At 44.1% G+C, this 20,727-nt stretch overlaps 1 protein-coding gene across 7 annotated transcripts in view; it reads left to right on the top strand.

Moving 5' to 3' along the window:
- PRR5L (proline rich 5 like) overlaps positions 1-20,727 on the top strand; it is a 135,775-nt gene that overhangs the window by 104,765 nt on the left and 10,283 nt on the right. For 6 of the 7 annotated variants that reach the window (XM_031942658.1, XM_031942656.1, XM_031942657.1 and 3 more), the window contains 3 exons: positions 2,647-2,738; positions 11,568-11,708; positions 15,277-15,406. In XM_031942658.1, coding sequence (XP_031798518.1) covers positions 2,647-2,738; positions 11,568-11,708; positions 15,277-15,406 — 363 coding nt within the window. The remainder of the gene's footprint in view (positions 1-2,646; positions 2,739-11,567; positions 11,709-15,276; positions 15,407-20,727) is intronic. The other variant, XM_031942660.1, reaches the window with a different exon arrangement.

The following is a 20,727-nucleotide window of genomic DNA, read 5'->3' on the forward strand; positions in this document are numbered from 1 at the left end:
GAAATAACTGAAGAACTGGGGGTGGGAGGAGAGGAAGGGCAGGAAGGTACTTGACATTTTGCATACCATCAGCTAGAGTTGATGAATTAAAGCAGACCCTGAAGTGAACATAAATACTATAGGATCATAAGACTGAAAGCCAGAGAGATATCTTAGCTGTCGTTACTCCTGCCCTGCATTTTACTCAACTGAAACAGGGTGAATGGATCCCCTTGAGCTCATACAGTTAGTAACTAGAAGAACAGAAACACAAACCAAATATTCTGATTAACCCCCACCCCCTGCTCTTTTTATAGCATCATACATCACAGATTAAATTATAGTCTAACGAGTTTCAGGATTGCATGTTTTATTGTATTACAAGGCTTTAAAAACTGATGGCCCATTTATGGTAACTCTAAAGTAATCACAATATTTGATTAAGCCGGCCGCTTCATTCATCGACCCTTCTGAATGAAAGGGAATTGTTTTTCTGCCAGGGACTTTCTGTTCAGCTTTGTATTAGCTAAGATAATTTTGGACAATTTTGGACAGAGTGAATCTGGGGTTGGAGATGACAACTGTTGTGCTTCTCTCTGAGAGTGATGGGGGGGGGAGGCTTTGGGGAGGCTTCAGAGGACACAGAACAAAAGCATTGTCTTTGCTCATTTGTTAATTCATTGGGTTTTTCCATAGTTGGGAAAACTCCGTGTCCCTTGTTTTGTCTGTCAATTTGTTTAGAGGGATTTTTGTTGTTTGTGGTAAACTAATTAGATTAAGTCCTGGTTCTAATATTTATTGTTTGGACAGCCCTAGACAAGTCACTTTAACTTTTCAAATCCCTGGTTTATATGTTTCTAAAATGGCAATGATGATCTTTGCACTGCCAATATCATGTGCTTGTTATAAGGAGAGAACTTTTATGAGCTTTAAAGCAACAACAAAAAGGCATTAAAAAAAAAAAAAAACCTTTTGCCAGGTATTGTGCTCTGTACATACAAAGACAAAAATAAAATAGTACGTGTGTGTGTGTGTGTGTGTGTGTGTGTATACTGTGTGTGGATTGTAGAGTACATGAGGAAAAGGAATAATGAGTCATGAGAATGGAAAGGTAGGTTGGGATGAGGTTGGAAAGAAAGTCAGTCAGAGGAGGTCATCTCTGGTCCTAGAGGGGGTAATACGGTGCCATTGCCAGTTATTGAGCAGGGTGGTGACCCAATCAGATCTACACGTTAGAAATAATCATTAGTCACTTTGGCAGCTGAAGAAAGACGGATTGGAGATGCAAGAAGCCAGAGGCAGAGATACTAGGTAGGAGGCGATCATAGTAGTCCAGGTAGAAGATGAGAAGGGGCCAAAGTAGACCGGTGGACTGTGTAAGTGTGAGTTTTGTTATTGTTTTGGTTGTTCATCAGAACTGACATTTCTAGTAATGAATCACCTTTAATAGGACTTTAAGGAAAAAACAATCCTTCTTCCACCAAATTATCTGTTCCCGTCAGTGGCACACTCATTAGTCATTCTCCCAAGTTTTAGCTCTCCAGGGTCATCGTGTTCATTCCATAGAAGGACAAGAATTAAGAACAATGACCTCAGCTCTCCACCCCTCTTCGGAAACGAGTTTCAGATCTAAGAGAACTTAAATGAGGGCCTGAGGAAATTAGATTAGGCGCAAGGAAGCATTTCTCATAGTGGAATATCCTTCTCTGATGGTCTTTAAATAATAGAGAGTCCCATTTTTAAATGATGCAGCCTCATTCTCATGGCTTTAATGGGTTTGAAGTGATGGACTTCATATGTTGTGTTGTTAAGGCCCTGGAAGGGTATTTTGGAGTAAAGGGAAAAGCTTTGGTTTGGGAGTAAGGAGAACTGGATTCAAATCTCAGCCCTTCTACTTCTCCACTTGGGGGGAACTGGGAATTCACTTAGAATTACTCAATCTCTCTTTGCCTTGTTCTTCACTATAAGGGGACTGCACTAGATGATCCTTAAGGTTCCCTAAATCAGTTTGCTCTATGAATGCATCTTTCTTTGTACCCTTAAAAAAATCTGACTCTTTAATCTGAACAGTTCCATTCTGGCTCTGTCAATTTTGCTGTGTTCTGGGGGCTGTTCTGCTTGCTGCATCTATGGACCATTCCATCTCCTACCTCCACGTTTTTTGATCTAGCTGTGCCTCTTGCCTGAAAGGCACTTCCTCCGTCTCTTAGAATCCCTTGGTTGCTTCATAGCTCAACTCAAGTGCCACCTTATGGGGATATAAAAACATAAAATGAAATAGTCCTAAGCTTTTGAGCTTAATAAATTTATGTTCTATCAGGGGACAGGAGTGAGGGGGTTGAGAGGGAAAATGCAGCAGATATATCAATAGAAAAGATAGAAATACAGACAGATGGATAGGTGAATAGTCTAATAGGCAGACAGACAGTTGAATAGACATTTATGAAGTGCTTACTGCATATCAAGCATATACAGAAATACAAAGTCATTTTAAAACTGATAAATAGAGAGAGCCCCCCAAAAGATATTATGTAAGAGGTGAATATTGAGCTGTGCTCTGGAAGGAAATTAATATGTGGTTAAAATGGAATCGAGGAAGATGGCGCACACAAATAATAACTGACAATTCTTTTCTTTACCTTGATTGTCCTGTCTTTCCATATCTAGGTAAAAATCGAATTGACCTTCTGGCCGAAGTATGGGATCACTTCTTCACTGAGACTCTCCCAACCCTACAGGCAATATTTTATCCTGTTCAGGTCAGTTAAATTCATTATAAAGTAACTGTGACTGTTTTTCCCATCTCATCAGCATCCAGGTTGTGTGGCAGAATAGGAAAAGTAGTAGCTATAGCACTGAACATGGAATCAGATGGCAGACCTGAATTCAAATCCTCCTTTAAACAGTGTCTAGTAGGCTGACCATAAGTCACAACTCAATTCATTCATCTGTAAAATGGGTATAATTATAGTATCTCCCTCCTGGGGTTATTGTAAAGATCAAGTGAGACAATAAAGTAGGATATGAATGTTAGCTGTCATTATTGTTGTTTTACTAATTATAACTGGAATTTGTGAGTTGCAAGCTTAATTGTGGGCCATCAATTGGGGGTGTTCTGTTATCTTCCTCAGATCTCTGGCGCTGTTTTCAGCAAACAGCTCTGACTCAGAAGAGAACTATCACATTTCTTTGATTACTCACATCTATACCGTTGAGTGCTGGGAGTTCTTACTCCCTATTCTGTACCCTACACTTCAAATAAAGTGTAGAAGGTAAAGGGGATGGGGAAAGGATTTGATTCTTTTGTGTCTTTTTTTAAAATCCTTGAAAATTCTCTTATTTTCCCCACCCAAAACCAGGAGGTAGACACAGAGTTTGCCACCAATCTCAGAATTTTAGATTGAAGATAATTGTTGAGTCTTTCTGTTTGATCAAAGGATGAGCTGGCTCATATTTAAAGTATTCCCAAAATGCAGTGGGCTGGTTCTGGAAGTAGTGATTTCCTCATCCCTGGAGTTTGGGGGTACAAAAACACAAAATAAAGCAGTCCTGGCCTTTGAGTTTATGGTCTACCATGGGACAGAGGGGAATGGTGGAGATGGTGAATGTTGCACAGATATATAAGTGAGTATAGTTGAACAGATAAGATAGAAACCCAGATAGAACATGGGCAAATGTGGAGCTGAATGGATGGACATACTTTTCAGATGTCCTAGAGAGGATTCTTATTTAGGCTCTAGTGGAATGGGGAGCTCTGACATCCCTTGTAACCATATCACTAGGCAGAGGAGATGGCTACATCCAATGTGATTAAAGAGCCACTTTGGGGGGTTGGTGTGTGAGGGTAGGAGGTATAAGGGAAGGCATAGGAGTACCAGAGTGGGGCATCTTGCCCTTGCGCATCTGGTGAAAGCCCCCGACATTCTTAGAATAAATGGGAACAGTGTTTGTGTGGGACATGATGGAAAAAAGCACTGGCAATCCTGGAGCTTGAGGCTTACTACAGGTACTTACCAGCGAGCCTCTGTTTCTTCATCTGCAAAATGGAAATAATAGTACTTATACCTCCCTTCCGAAGTCCTACCGTAATACTTTTGTAGCACTTCTCTTGGTGATATTCTCTTAGCTTTCATTTGCATTTGTGAATTGGACCTCTAAGGATTTGCACCTAGAAGGAAGACCTAGGTCTATAGCTCATGAGCCCCCACCAGTATACTTCCCATTAACATTCATCAGATACAATTTGTTTGATATTAAAAGAAACTTCCTAATCATTAGAGCTGTCCAAAAGTACAGCTGCCTTAGGAGGTAAAGGGGTTCCCCTTCACTGAAGGGCAAATAAAACCAAATGGGGCGGTACTAGTGGGGGCTCCAGACCAGGTTATTACTGAGTGAATGGTCAGAAACCTTAGGTCAGCTGGTCTCCTGGACCCCAGTTTATCTACAATTTGTTAGCAGAATTGTTTTAGGGGGACTTTTTGTCAGTTGCTACAAAAGCATTAAGATAGAACTTTAGTAGAGTTTTGTCAGTTCTTGGTTGGATTAAGTGGTGACTGAAGTCCTTTCCAGTCTCAGGTAATGACTTTGGGGTCCATGATAGTGCTTTAGGCACCTGATTCTACCTGATTCTTCCCTCATGCCCTAAATGTCAGCATTTATTCCTCAGTTTTATTTATTTATTTTCGGTTTAGATATGTGATTTCATTGGTATAAGGAGCTCTTAGTGTGGAAACTCCCTCCATGGATATAAGTTACTAATTGGTCTGTAGCATAGAGAGTTGCCTGGGACATCTCCCAATTATTTTTCCTGTCTGGGAATTTTTGTAATTTTGTCCAATCAAGGAGCTCCCTGTTGTGGAAAGTCCTTCCACAGCTGATGATAGAGTTGGGCCACTGTCCGACGGAGAGTTGTCTTGAGTACAAGGTTAAGTGACTTGTTCTGGGTCACCTAGTTAATTCATGACAAAGGCAGCACGTCAGCCTAGCTCTTCCCCGACCCTAAGTCTGTTCACCGTGCCTTACTGTCTCCTCTTACTTTGATCCCATGAATTACTTTGTGTTTATTCAAAATTCCAAGTAGAATGGAAGCTCCTTGAAGGCCAGGTCTCCCATTTTTGGGTTTGGGAATCTCCAGTGAGCATCCAGGGGGACATATAATAAATGTGTTATGGAATTGACCCAGAGATCTTGTGTAAGTTGTAGGAGCTCAATATCTGCCCTGGTGGAGGGACTTGCATCATTCCTCCTCCATAGGATGAGGAAAGTTAGCCAGGGTGACCCCTAGCACCCCTTACAAGCTCCGACTCTACAGTGCTGTGAGAGAACTCAGGACCTACCTACAGGACTGTACTTTATTAATGGTAAATATGCAGAGGTGGGCTTTTGCCATCATTATGTACCACACATATAATGGAAAGAGTCTTGGCCCTGGAATCCAGGAATCTGAGATCAAAAGCTGCCCCTGTCTTTTCCTATTATCATTTTGTTTATCCAACCTCAGTTTTGTCTATAATCATGTAATAGCTAGTATTTGTGCAGTACTTTACAGATAATAAAATAAATAAAAATAAGTAAAATTGTAAAGCAATAAAAGTGCTTTACAAATATCACCTTATTTGGTCCTCAAAATGATGCTGGGAGATAGTGCTATTATTATCCCATTTTATAGATGAGAAAACTGAGGTAGGCTGAGGTTGAGTGACTTGCTCAGGTAGTGAGTATCAAGCCAAATTTGAATTCAGGTGAATTACTGAGAGGCCTCCCTAATGACCTCTGAGGCCCTCTGAGGCCCTCTGCAACTTTAGAACTATCTGGTAATGAGGGCAGCACCATGGGAAGGAGGCCAGACTCTGGGGCTGGGGGCCCTGGGTTTGAATCCCAGATGTGTTGTTTGTTACTATGTGATATTGGGCACAGCTCTGGGTTTCTCTGAGCCAGTGTGGGGCAGATGGTGTGATTGGGTCATCATGGGGTGATTGACACCCTGCTCACGGCAAAGCCAAGGATTCCTGGCTCCAACCCTACTGGAACCCACCCACCTCCTTTCTCCTGGGTCTTATTTCCTGCTCGGTGACATGGTGGGGCTGGAGGACGGCTCGTGAGACCCCTTCCGACTCTCAGTGTGCGGTCCCCAACGTTATCATCTCACGTGTGTTTAATGAAACCGTTTGCTCTTTGCTTTTTGTCTTTCCTCATGCTTAACCAGGAGATACTGGACTATCCTTTGGGTAAGAGAGACTTTATGTGTTTTGGATTTTTTTTTAATATATAAAAAAGGAGCTTAAAACCCTGGAGAGATTTGATGATTTGATGACTTTTTATGGCATTTTCTTTAATGCTGGTAGCTTAGGATGGGGCTCGTTTCCATGGCTGGATACCCCTCAGAAGGGCTGCAATAATCCTCGGAGGAATGAATGATTAACTAGTTTAGAGTTCATATTGGTGAGCCCGGGATTCCTGCCCTACTATAAAATGACTCCATAGCAAAATCCAAGGCCAGAGTTTTTCTGAAGAAAAGGAGTTAAAGCCTTTGTGCCTTTAGGGAATTCTAGGGGGCCAGTGGGCTAGGGCAGGGCAGGAAAGCCAAACCTTCTGCCACAGCAAGATTCCTGGTGTTGAGACACTGGATGGGATCACACCCTCCTGGAGCCTCGAACTTTGGTTCGACCTTTCTTTAAGCACCGGAAACACGGGTCACGATTTTTATATCCTCCCCCGGTTTGTTATAAATTTTAAGTCCTCAAAAAAAATCATAAATGTAATATTTAACATGGACCCCGGAAGCCCTAAAGGCAATACTTTAACCTTTTTTATCGGGCAAATACTGTAACCGTTCATGCCCATCCCAAGATACGTGAAGAGAACGGATGGTTCTAGGAAATAACCAGAACCAGCCAGATCCCCCGGGGATGCCAGAAGCAATGTGGGGAGGAGAGCTGACCTTGGAAGTAAGGAATATCTGGGCCCAGGGTCTCCTTAGATATACCCTGGTGTCGTAACTATGAGCAAATCACGGGAAAGAGCTCTGCTTCTGCAATCAAAAGGCTTGGGCACAAATCCTTCTTTTGCCGGTTACCCATGAGACCTTGAACAAATAACTTGACCACCTTGGACCTCAGTCTTTTCTGTTATAAAATATAATCCCTTCAGATTCCCTTTTGTAATCCTGTGATCCAGGCAAGCCTCCAGGACTGTAATACCCTGAGATAAACTTTATCCAAGGAGGAAGTTTTCTCATTGATGAAATTATAGGTCTGGACCCCTTACTCTTTCTCCCCCCCCCCCAAAAAAGGCAGATACTACAGTGAGAATATCTGGTTAATAAGAAGGTAACAAACACTAAATTAAATCAATATTCCATATATTCTTTTTTTTTTGATGAGGTAATTGGGGTTCCGTGATTTGCTCAGAGTCACACAGCTAGTAAGTGTTAAGTGTCTGATTCTGGATTTGAACTCAGGTCTTCCTGACTCCAGTGCCCCATCTATCTGCCCCTTCATATATTCTTATATCTCTTATTATATGCTTATATTCATATACTCATATACTCAAATGCATATACTAATATAACATTTTCATATACTCATATAATTAAGGATCTATTCTATCTCAGATGCTGTGTACAAGAAAATTTGGTGTGGTGAGAATAAGTACTGAATATGTTTTAGAAACTGGGCTAATCTCTGGGAATACAAATGCAAGAACGGGATACCAAGAGACCTGGGTTCAAGTGCCGGCTTAGCTCTAAATCCATGGCGCTATCTTGGGCACATCCTTTCATTTCTGGACCTCTCTTTAGTAGCATAGAAAGCTCACCAGGCTTAAGTCAGAGGATCTGGATTCAGATGCTGCTTCTTGATGACCTTAGTCCCATAACCTCTCCAGCTTTCAGTCTTCTCAGCCACAACATGAATGGTAGCCTCAAATTCTTCCTGGTTCTCAATCTGTAATCCCAGGACTCTGGCTCAATCCTTGGGAATTTTGCAACAGGATTTGCAACTTATCACTTTACAGTAGCTCTTTCGTTGAAAGGCTCCCAAAGGAAGAACTGGACTGGGGTTCCACCTGGAATTCTGGTGACATTATGCAGAATTCCACTGCTTTTGCACCTCACCAAGGACCACGGATCCAAGAACTATGTTCTCTTGCTTTCTTTTTTTTTGTTTCCCACCTTTATTTTTGTTGAGAACCTTATAGAGTTTGATGCCATCTCTACTTCCTTCCTCTTTTCTCATTTCTGTAGACCTTATGTTTCATCTCTAGCTCGAACCACAAGCAGTAGCTCCAAGAGGGGTACACTCTGATATTAAACCTGGGATCTCTCGGGCTTGTGGGCTCCGAGAGCTGATGTCCACTGGACCACGTTATTGATGTGTCTATGGGCAAGTCTCACTCACTGGGGCTCGGTTTACTTATCTTTAAAATGACAGATTTGGACCAGATTATTTCCAAGTGTATTTCCCAGGCTTCAAAGTCAATTGTAGTGTTCAGAAGGTTCTTTGTGATGGTAAAAATTACACCAAAATATACAGATTTGGACCAGATTATTTCCAAAGACAATTATGATGTTTGGAAAGTTCTTTGTGATGGTAAAAACTACACCAAAATATACAGATTTGGGCCCGATTATCTCCAAGTGTACTTTCCAGCCTTCAAAGTCAATTGTGGAGTTCGGAAAGTTCTTTGTGATGGTAAAAACTACACCAAAATATACAAATGTGTTTCTGTGAGTTATAATCATTGTAATTATCCATAATTACCTAAGTGTGATTATGAATGATAATGGTAGTTTTTATTACTAATGCTTTTCCCTGGCATCTACACTGATAACGCCCCCCCTTACCTGCTGCACACTAAATATTGCGCCACGTGGTAAGAATTCCTAGGGTTTTGTGATAACATCTGATCTCCCCCGGAGAGGTTTAGGCCGGGGGAACATATAGATTACTTTTCTCAGAACCAAGTGAAAAATTAAACAATGGAAAGAATTTTCCTCCTTTTAAAATCTCTAATGCCATTAAGCCTTGTGCCAAGAGGCCCCTTTACTGGCTCTCCTCTGGGTGGGCAGCAATCCTAGAAAGGAGGGAAGTGGACCCTGCCTCTGCCAGTTTTCTACCCCTCCTTCCCAGGTTTTCAGTTCATTCTGAGCTGTGGGCAGACGAGGGCTGTTCTCTTAACATGAAGCTGGGTGGGAGTTTATCCATTAAATGTTGGTCAAGCTTCCCTTTGGTCTGATTTTTCTTTCATAACAAGACAAATATAGAACTATGTTTAAAAGGATTGCACATATTTAACTTATATCAGATTGCTGTCTTGGAGAGGCAGAAGGGAAGAGAAGGAGGGAGAAAAATTTAGAACAAAACCTTTTCCAAAAATGGATGTTGAAAACTCTCTTTTCATGTACTTAGAAAAATAAGATACTGTGTAAAAAATGTGCATCGAGCACCTGCTAGGTTGTGAGCTTCATGAGTGGTACATAGGAGTAGCAGGCTCCTGCTTTCCAGGAGTTTTCGATGGAGGTTCACCTGGAAGAGGTGCTCCCAGGAGCCGTGGATAGCGATTGAATGCTTGACTTTCTCCAAATGCTTTCTCCTGCCTCCATGCCTTGGCACAGTATGCCGGTCTCTCATGGAATGGAATATTCTCCCTTCTCACCGCAAAACCCTCATCTCTCTCGAAGACTTAGCCCAGTTACTACCTCCTGTACAAGGCTTTTGCCGTTTCCTCAGGTTGTTAGGGCTACCACCCCTTCTTGTATTCATTTTGCATTTGCTTCTCCTCTCTCCCCAACCTCCACATGATTTTAAGATTATGGAGCACATGGGACTTTTTTCGTATCTTCAGCAAAGGCATCTCTATGGGCAAAGTGGATAGAGCCCTGGGCTTGGAATCAGGAAGCCTTGTTTTCTTGAATTCAAATCTGGTCTCGGATACTCGCTAGCTGTGTGACCCCGTACAAATCACTTAACTCTGTTTACCTCAGTTTCCTCATCTATCAAATGCATTAGAGAAGAAAATGGCCAACCCCTCCAGTATCTCTGCAAAGAAAACCCAAATGGGCCATGAAGAATTGGACACTATTGGACAGCAATCCTCAGCACCAACCTAGGCAAAGACAATGTAGACCTGTAATAAAGGTTTATCAAATTGAATTGAAATTACAAAGAAGCAAAGTGAGACTTGTCAATGCGAGTGCCTGAGAAGCAGTGAGTTCCCCTTTGAAGATCTCTTGAAAGACCTGTCAAGGGTGTCCTAGAGATTAGGGACTGGACCTGTTGGTTCCTGGTGGCCCCAGGGCCTTCCATCTCTGAGTCAGAAACACAGCAATAATTGCAGTAAAAACTAGGAAGGAGCACGTGAGCGCCGAGAGCTCTGTGTATTTGGAGACGGGACAGATTCTCCCAGTCCAGGTGGTCAGGGATGGCTACCTGCAGGAGGGTACCACTTAAGGTGCACAGAGCTCAGAGATGAAGTAAATATTTCCCAGAAAGAACTCTGAGCAGTTATGGGATGTTAGAAGCTTCTTTGGGATTGGGGAAGGTAGAATCATTTCTGGTTTCTAGATAGCCCCCGGCCGTGCTCAGTTTCCTACATGAACAATGAAGGGATTGGTCTAGGGGATCTCTTTTAGTTCGAAGATTCTTTGGTCCTGAGCCTCTAGCTGAAGCTCTGTTTGGTTTTATGAGGAAGGGGAGTCATGGAGATAGGCAAGATGAACTTTAGCCACAGCCCTTCTTCCTCATTTTCTCTGACTCAGCAGCTGTGCCCTGTCCCCCAGATGGGTGAGATCACCCAGATATCACCCTTTTGGCCTGAGTCAGAGCTTCCCTTCTGCAAGAAGCTGATGTCCAGGATCTTTTTGAGGAAACCCTGCTTCTCTGTCATAGAGCGAATGTGACCTGGAGCATTCCCTTCACAGAAAGGAAACGGCCCCTCTCCCTGCAGCTTTGGGAGCAATATTGCTGACCATTAGCATTGACCATTTCCTCTGTTTTTTCTCAGGATCACAGATGTAGAACTAGAAGGGACTTTTGAGGTCCTAGAATACTGAATTTAGAGACCCATATGACCTCATTTTAAATGAAGTGGAGGCCCACTAAGATGAAAAAAATTGCTGAGTTACAGAGGAAACCAGAGGCAGCAGGGAGACTTTTGCTCTCTGGACAGCTAACTTTTCCTCAGCAGAGACTTTTGGAATGAATTGAAGTAAATAAGAAAGAAATAGAGGGAATCCAGGAATGGACAGCTAACTTTTCCTCAGCAGAGACTTTTGGAATCAATTGAAGTAAATAAGAAAGAAATAAAGGGAATCCAGGAATGGACAGCTAACTTTTCCCCAGTAGAGACTTTTGGAATGAATTGGGGTATCGGAAAGAAATAAAGGGATGGAGAATTTTGGATGAGGAGGGAGCCCAAGTGTAGAGAATGGAGGGAGAACAGAATGAAGCAACGTGGTGTCCAATGGGTGGGTTGGATTGGACTGGATGGGGATGAGTCCAGGAGAGTTGCACACTGGCTCTGGAAGGTTTCCCGTGTCAATGAAGCTTTTTACCTTCTCACCTTTCTCTCTGGTCCCCTCTCTTCTTCAGGGGCAGGAGCTGACTATCCGCCAAATTGCCCTGCTTGGCTTTCGGGACCTCGTTCTCCTAAAAGTCAAGCTGGAGGAGATGCTTCCTGTGGGGCAGACCAAAGTCCCGGCATCCATCATCCAGATGCTGCTCATTCTGCAGGTGAGTCTGTGTGAGTGATCTGGGCTGGTGAAGAAGGCAGGGCAGCCCTCTTGGACTGCCTGATAGTTCAAGGTTGCTTTGACCTTTCCATGTTCTCATTCAGGGATGAGTTGGGGAAGGGGGGCTAAAGACGCCTTCCAGCTCAGGAATTCTGGGATTCCCCTCTCATTGTCGGGCATGGTACCCAGCACCGGGACATAATTAGTGTTGTTTGGTTTTTTTTTTTAAACCAATCTGTTATTCCACCCAATTAAGCACTTTCTCTTAGTCTAATAAATGTTCATTATGTACCTGCTGGGTTCAGAGAAGACTAGTTTGTGGAGTGCTGAAAAAGGACAACACAATCCCTGCCTCAGTGTGGGCAACTTGTCCCTTTATTGGATTCACCTTCAAGTGGTCAGAGACTCCTGGATCTCAGGGTGGAAGGGTTCGGGGAGGTCCTTGAATCCAACCCCCTTCCCCATTTTACAGAAGAGAAAACTGAGACAAATGGAGATAAAATGAGTTGCTCAGGGTCACACAGCTTAGTGTCTGAGGAAAGGCTCCCTGAGTACCCTCACCTCCGAGCTATTTGGTCTTCCTAAGACTCTCCCCCAGCGAGAGGACAGGAGGATCAGGCTTCTTTACTCCCCATTCCCCATCATAGTAAAGAGGGAAAAGACACAACATTCCTTGGCAGGGGAAGGAAATTAAGTCCTGAGACAAGAAGGTGCTGGGATTGGGCCCAGAGTGGGGTGGGCCTCCCCAAGGGGTGTCAGATTGGGGGCAGACTCCTGAGACTCTGTCTCTCTGTCTGTCTGTCTGTCTCTCTCTTTCAGTGTACATATCTAACCTAAGCAGACAAAACAATTTATGGGAAATAAAAACAACTCACAAAATATGTAGATATTTTAAAAATATTTTGATGATTTGAAAGAAGGTCCCTTTTATAAAAATCAATGCATTTGAAATAGTTAATCCACTAAACTCTCACCTTGATGCTAAAATGAATAGTAAGATTACAAGATAAAAAATTTCAGAACAAATAACATTACAACTATAAAACAATACATTTTCCAAAAATTCTCTGTCTCTGTGTATCTCTGTCTCTCTGTCTCACCATCTCTCTCTATCTCTGTTTCTCTCTTTCTGTGTCTGACTTTCCATGACCCAATTGGGGTTTTCTTGGCATAGATACGAGAGTGATTTGCCTCCCCAACTCATTTTACAGATAAGGAAACTGAGGCAAACAGGATGAAATGACTTGCCTAGAGTCACACAACTAGTAAGTGTCTGAGGCCAGATTTGAACTCGGGCTTTTCTGACTCCCCTCATTCATTCAATAAACATTTATTAAGTGACTACTAGGTGCCAAACACTGTGCTTTACTTAGTTGTGTCTCCCTGTGCAAGTGACTAAAACTCTTACAACCCGTTTCTTCATCTGTAAAACCCATCAAGTTCCTACTATATGTCATTCACTGTAGATAAATAAATTCAATTAATTAAAAAAAAGACATCCCTGCCTTTGAGGATCTCACAGTTTAAAGAGGATGACAGTAGCCTCTCCCTCTCAGGGTTGTTGTGGGGATTGAATGAGGTAGCATAGTTAAAGCACTTTGTAAGCCTTAAAGTGCTATGTAAATGCTAGTTATTGGTATTAATATTTGTATAGTAATATTTGTATAATACTATGTGCCAGACTCTGCTCAGTACTTTATTATCTATCTATCTACCTATTTATCTACCTATCTATCTATAAAACATATTTATTTACATGTATATATGCATATATTTATTTACATGTATATTGTCATCATAGTTATTATTTATTATCACCGTTATTATTATTCTCATTATTGCTATTACACTGCATTCCCCCCAAGCTTACAGCCCACCAGAGCCCTTTCAGTGAAGCTCTCCTCCTGTTCCGTCCCAGCAGATGCTTGGACATAGCAGGTCTCCGAGGGCCTGGCCCGCACTAAAGTCACCTTCCAGCCTGGCTGGGCTCCCTGGGGAGAGACCGGAGCCCAAGCACTGGGTGGACCGTGCCCGGTGGCCCGTTCCCGGCAGCTAGGACGGACACACTCCGAGGTGTTTCCAAGAACCGCGGCCGTTGGAGGGACACCCCCCACTCCGCGCTGTGGCCGGGCAGGGGCAGCCCCTTCTGGCCCGCTGACACTTTCTCAAGCAGGGAAAGGGCCCCCCTGCTAGCCTCAGTTCTCAGATCTCTACTTTCCTATCATTTATCATCTTCCATGAGGTTTCTGTGCAGGGTGGGGTGATTGCAGCCGCTGTTGAAAGGGGGAGAAGGCACTTTAGAAATAACAAAGGCAGTAAAAGTGACTGAAAGCGATTCCTGGGCCTGAAAACCAGATAAGGTGGTTTTGTGGTTGAAACTGCTCTCCTGAGGGGCACCTGTGGGAGAGAAGGCCTCTCCCCTCCTCCACCCCATGGGTCCCTTGGGAGGTGACTCAGAGGGACAGAAAGTGGCTGTGGAGGATATCTGGTTTGAGCAAGAACCCCTCCCCGATATCTCCAACATGGGGCCATCTAGCCTCTGGTTGAAGACTTCCACAGATAGGAAACACAGTCCATTCCAAGGAGCCCCTTCTGCTTAAGGGGAGCCCCGATAATTAGCAAATGGTTTCCTCTGGGAAGCCCGAGTGGCTCTTTTTGCCACCTAGGTGCCTGGAGCCAGAGCAGGGCCCATCCCTCTTTGAAGCCATGGAGCTCCATATCCTTACCTGATCTCTAGTTCCTCAGCCTCAAGTTTAAAGAGAAGGAAACAAAACCAAAAGCTTGGCCAAGATTATTGTTACTATTGCTAAAATGGGATTATAGATTTAGCATTGGATGGGACCCTCAGTCTCATATTTAAAGAGAAGGAAACTGAGACCCAAAAGCTTGGCCAAAATTATTGTTACTATTACTAAAAAAGGATTATAGATTTAACATTGAATGGGATTTTAGTAATCTCTCAGTTCCTCAGCCTCCTATTTAAAGAGAAGGAAACCAAGTCCCAAAAGCTTGGCCAAAGTCACACTGTTGGCAACCTCACCATCTTGGGGTTAGTGCCTCTCTTTCTGGAACTTTTTCACCCTATCCCATATTTTCCTTTTTGTTCCTTGCTCTCTTTTCCTTCCTTGATCTCGTCCCGTACTATTTGTCACTACCATTATTTAGGAGCCGCATGATCTTGATAGGCCATTTTCCTGTCTTGGATGAGAATTCCTCATTTGTTAAAAAAAAGGGGGGGGGAGTTGAACCTGCTGCCCCTCAGGATCCTTCAGTCCTGTTATTATCTTCCCATTTGTCTTGTACCTACACATGTATGTAACGTGAATTCCAAACTTTCACCAATTTTAACAAGCACCACGAGGGAGAGGGTTGGCAGTGAGGTAGCATTATGGGGCAGAACAGCCAAAGTTGAGATAGTATTTAATAAAGCCCCGAGAAGGGGTTTCTGTTTCCTCACCCTCAGGTCTTGCTATGTGATGAGAGGGAGCTGGTGCTCCCCTCCCCAGGCCACGTCTGTACAAAGCCAGTGGCCGCCTGGCTGAGCTCTGACCCTTGTTGTTGCTTTTCAGAGTGTCCATGAGCCCACGGGCCCCAGTGAGAGCTATCTGCAGCTGGAGGAGCTGGTGAAACGGGTTGTGTCTCCCTTTCTGGGCACTGGCAGTGGGGAGCGAGCCTTCTCAAGCGCTGCTTGTACACTGGGTAAGGGGTGCAGCTCCCTGGCTGTGGGGACCCTGGGCCTCCCTCCTTGGGGGGACAGATGGGAGGTGGATGTGGGGGGGTTGGTGCTGGGAGTGTCCCAGAGGTCTGACGGTTGGGGGCGTTCTGTTTTGGAGTGGGAGGTAGGGACGGATGCTGTGCTGGGAGCTGACCTGTCCCAGGTCTGGCTCAGACAGTCCCTCCTTCTTCCTGAGCTATGTATGTTCCCGGGCTTGAGGTTTTTCCCCGGACACCAGTGACAGAGTTATGGAGCTGTATGTCTTATTGGCAGCTTGGCCAGCGGCTTTGATCCTGTCGTTGGTCCGGGTTCTTGGTTTATTAAACACTATGATAGTGTCTCAGCTTTGGCTGTTCTGCCCCATAATGCTCACCTCACTGCAGCCCTCTCCTTTGTAGCGCTTGTTAAAGTTGGTGGGAGTTTGGAATTCTGCTTAGCCGCAGAGGACAAAACTAGGAGAAGGGGGAGCAGGTTCTTGAGAGGCAGATTTCAGTTCTACGTAAGGAAACACTTAGTGCTGCCCCAAAGTGGGCCTCCCCTCCATGGAATTCTTCTAGAAGGGGCTGGATCACCTGATGTCGGGGATGTAGTTAAAGGAATTCCTGCTCAGGCCCCATCTGGCTCAGATGACTTCTGGGGAGACCCTGTGGCTGTCATTTAAGATGATTACTGCAAGAAGGCATCCATAGGTTTTGATAGACATGTCACAAAACAATGTGAAGGAGCCCTGTTCTAAAAGGCCTCTTGTCTTAGCTACACTCAGATGATGGAGAAATCCCTCCCTGTGCCCAGTCTACTAAAGCTATCCAGGTGTCGTGACCACTGCCCACCACGGGCATCTCTCTGGAAACCCAGAGAGCCTGGCTGGACCAATATTAAAAGCCCTTGGCCAGCCCAGGTTGGTAGTTGTTTGGTCCTGTCAACAAAGTGCCCGGACTGGATTTAAAACCTTGAAAACTCCCTTTAAAATCTGGCACAGAGCACTGGATTTGGAGTCTGAAGATGGGGGTTGGCATCCAGGTTTGTGGATTTTGTCAGGTCACCTCACTTTGGGGGGGATCCTCCGTTTTCCTCTCTCCACTCTAAATCTGTGGATCCAATGAGAGTAGGTTTGAATATGAACATTGTACCAGGCTGTGGTTAGGAAGTGGTGGAGCCTGTTTCCAGCTAGGAGGATGTTAGCCGTCCCTAAAACCGGGCTATCTATCTGAACCTTGAAGGGTCCTTCTGGGCCATTGACTCCAACACCTTCTTTTTTATAAAGGAGGACCCCAGAGACTCGGAGAGATGAAATCACTTGCTTAAAGCTGCACAGATCGTGAGGAAAGGAGGTGGGATTTTGAATGTGCTTTCTGTGTTTCCAGGTCCATACTCAGAAGCCCCAGAGCAGTGGGTGTGGCTGGGTGGGCAGGGTGGCAAAGGGGAAAGCCGTCTCTGCCCAGCACGTTCTTGTCCTTTCTTGGGGCCTCTTTTATCGCAGGTGGGCAGAACTGCCATTGTTCATCTTCCTCAGGAGACACCTCCTTGACCACAGATGAAAGGATGCTGGCCCGGGCTTCTTGGGGCAGTCAGTCCGGCCCAGCCAGCCACTTCAAGAGAGTAACTTTTCTGTCTCTTTAAAATCCAGCCTGGACACTTTGTTGGCAGGACCAACCAACCGCCATGGGGGCTGGCCAAGGGTTTGTTATTACCAGTCCGGCCCGGCTGGGAAATGTGGGTTTCCAGAGAGACGTCCGTGGTGGGCAGTGGTCACAACACCTGTGTAGCTTTAGTAAACTGAGCACAGGCAGGGATTTCTCCATCATTTGAGTGAGATGGACAAGAGGCCATTTAACATTGTTTTAGGGCATGGAATCCTTAAGTGGTCTGTTGAAGCCTCTAGATGTCTTCTTGCAGTCATCATTTTAAATGAATGAAATAAAATACATATAATTACAAAGGAAATTATTTTGAAATAGTTATCAATTTTTAAAACTGGCAAATAAAAAAAATTGCATGGCACAAAACAGGAAAGCAAAGGAGGATAGATCTGAACATAATGTATAGTATTTATTATATAAATTTTCTCAAGATGGAAATGTATTACTTTATATTTAGAATTCTCTCCTATAATCTGCTGTGTAACATTGTGTGGATTATGCCAGATCACCTCACTTTGGTGGGGGGCCTCCCATTTTCCTCTCTCCAGCTCTATTTCTGTTATCCTGTGGTATTCAATAAAAGTAGGCTTGAATATAAACACTGATAGTAACTCATTGTACCAGGTGTAGTGATTAGGAAAGACTGGAGCCTATTTCCATCTCTTGTGAGTGAAGGACTCAGAGAGGAGGATGTTAATAGTCCTTAAAACCGGGCTTTCTATCTAAAACTCAAAGGGTCTTTATGGGCCATTGAGTCTGACCCCCCCTTTTTTTGAGGTAATTGGGATTAAGCAACTTGCCCAGGGTCACACAGCTAGGAAGTGTGTCTGAGGTCAAATTTGAACTCAAGTTCTTCTGACTTCATGGTTGGGGCTCTATCCACTGTACCACCTAGTTGCCCTGCCCCTTTCTTTTTATAAAGGCGACACTGGGGACTCAGAAATGGTATTTTTTCCTATTTTGTATTAAATAAATAAATATTTTAAGAGAACTCATGGATCTGAGGTTAAGAAGCTCTAGCTTAGAAGGCAATGAAAAAATTCCTCTAGAAGGATGGAAGAGGAGGTGGCAAAAGGGGGATGATGTCAGCAACATAAAAAGAAAACATTATATTAAAAATCTATTTCTTAAAAAATAAGAAGTCACTATAATAAGAATAAAGGGCCTTCAGTGAAAAAAGTACAACAACCATTTTACCAATTTGTACTAATTACTGCTAATTATTATTATTAGTAATAATAATTAGCATTTACATGATGCTTTGTGGTTTACAAAGCACTTGATAAATGTTGTCTCGCATCAGATCTTGCAGCAACCCTATAAGATAGATGCTGTTATGATCCCCATTTTACAGCTGACAAAACTAAGGCAGATGGAGTTTAAGTGCCTTCTAGTTAGTGACTGAGGCAGGATTACAACTCAGATTTTCCTGACTCTAAGGCCAAAGCTCAATGAATGCCCCAGCCAGCAGCAGAGGTCCTCCTGACATTTGTTGTCATACTTTCCTTGTGGATGGGATCCCTGTATTTTGAGTACCGTATAAGAGCAGAGGAAAGGACTTAATTCTCAAGAGCCTCACTTTGAAGAGCTGGTTCTGCTAAGTTCCAGATCCAAATCAATTTCCATTTCAGCAAAGGATGGAGATTGCACTGACCAGCCTTGTGTAGTAGACCCAACTTGAAGCAAATCAGTAAAACCTTAGTGGGTCTCAGTTTCCCCATCTGTCAAATGTGGGGCCTGGAATAGGTAGTCTGCAAGATCTCTCTGGCTCTGTCTTTTTGACCTGTGGAGGCCTTCCCCTTGCCAGTGGCTCAGGGCCCAGTTTGAAGTGAGACCTAAGGACTTCAAAGGGATTCAGTAAGCCCTGCTGGGCAGGGTGGCAACGTGTGTGTCCTCCGCCCTGGGGGAGCAGGGTAGAGAAGAAAGGAGGCCATTGACCAGCTGTGGAGCTTGAGAAAGCATGCAGTCCAAGTCTCTTATTTTACAGAAGAGGAAATAGAGTCATGGAGAGAAGGAAATTGATGTGCCCAAACCCCACAGATTGTGAGTGATGGAGTCAGGAAAGCAGTCCAAAGGTAGTTCTTTCCATTTTAAAACTGGGGAGAAGAGAAAAAAACATTTCTCTGAGGCATCCTGAAATCTGTGAAACTCTGGCTCTCTCCGACCCACAAACCCGAGTGCCCCAAGCTCCACTTCTCCTTCACAAAAGCGCCATGGACCACTTGCCCTCCATTGTCTGTCCTGATGGCCGGCTGGGTATTTTTCTTTTAGATAATAGCAGCTCCATCCAGATATGGTGACATTTTTTTTACATGACAAGCAGCCTATTTGTCTCTACCTACCAGAAATCGTGACTGGAAAGGAATGCCCCACTATGGGATTGGTGAGAGGCCCGACAATGGCGGCATTGTCCCCAGCCCGGCCCTGCCGAGAGGAACCATTGAGGCTGGGAGATCAAAGGCCTGGGAACCGGGAGGCCCCCACAAAGGGAATGTGGAACCTATCCTTGGAGCCGGCAGAGCAGAGTGCTCCCTCTTCTCCGGGCCTTTCAAAGGCACTGGAATTTTGGCTCCAGTGTAGTGTAATTAATTCCCAAACTCAGCGGGGCATCTGGTGTGGGAGGGCTGCAGGGAGGCCCGTGGGAAAGGAGTGAGAAGTGGCCTGGAGGCAGGTAGGAGCGAGCAGAGATGGCAGCAGCCCACTCGGGCCAATGGCCAGGGTGCCCACAGGCCCTTCTGGGACGGATGCTTGTTCAGGGGGCTGCTCGGCCCTGTCTCTCCTGCAGCATCCCAGTTGCCTTGTTCTTGTCGCAGAGAAGAGGAAGAAGGGGAGGGCAGAAATATGTGCGATTCCAGTGGGAGCTCTGTTGTCCAGGTCTGGCTCAGGGCCTCCCTTCATTCCACCTCATCCACATGAGCTGGATTTTTGTTTATAAAGGACCAAGAGGTCCAGAAAGGCAGAGAGGAAAAAAAGAAAAAAGAAAGGAGAGAAAAGAAGGAAGAAAGAGAAAAGAAAAGAAAGAAAACAACAAAAAAAGCAAAATTACAAGGTAGTATAGACCCAAATAACACTTGGGAAAAATAGGAGCCAACACCAAGATGATGGTGGCAGTGGCTGTGGCTCTCAGACTTAGTTACTTCAGCTTTAAGATGAGGCCATTGGTCCCTAAGGTCCCTTTCCATCTCTAAACCTATAATCTGATGATGATAATAAAAGAAACAATAATTAATCACATTTATATAACATCTTTCCTCTATGAAATCTGACTGAACAGCAAAGTTTTAGCCTGCTGGACCAATCAGTCACTTAAATATTAAGTAATTGTTGGGATTCTGGGATCATAAGTCTAGAACTGGAAGGGACTTTAATGATTAAGTCCAGAAACAAGCCCAGATAATAGGTTTAATCGCTAGCTAACATTATATAGTGCCTACTGTGTGCCAGCCCTGTAAAATTATTATCTCATTTGATCAACACAACAAACCTGGGAGGTAGATGCCATTATTAGACCCATTCTACAGATAAGCCCTCATGTCCCCCTCCCCCTTTTCACAGAACGAACAAAAGCTAAGTGGCTTGACCAGGATCATACAGCTAATAGGTGTCTGAAACTGGATTTGAACTCAGGACTTCCTGAGTTCAAACTCCAGAATTCTATCTCCCAC

The sequence above is a fragment of the Sarcophilus harrisii genome, chromosome 6, assembly GCF_902635505.1.
Source record: "Sarcophilus harrisii chromosome 6, mSarHar1.11, whole genome shotgun sequence".
Classification (NCBI taxonomy): domain Eukaryota; kingdom Metazoa; phylum Chordata; class Mammalia; order Dasyuromorphia; family Dasyuridae; genus Sarcophilus; species Sarcophilus harrisii.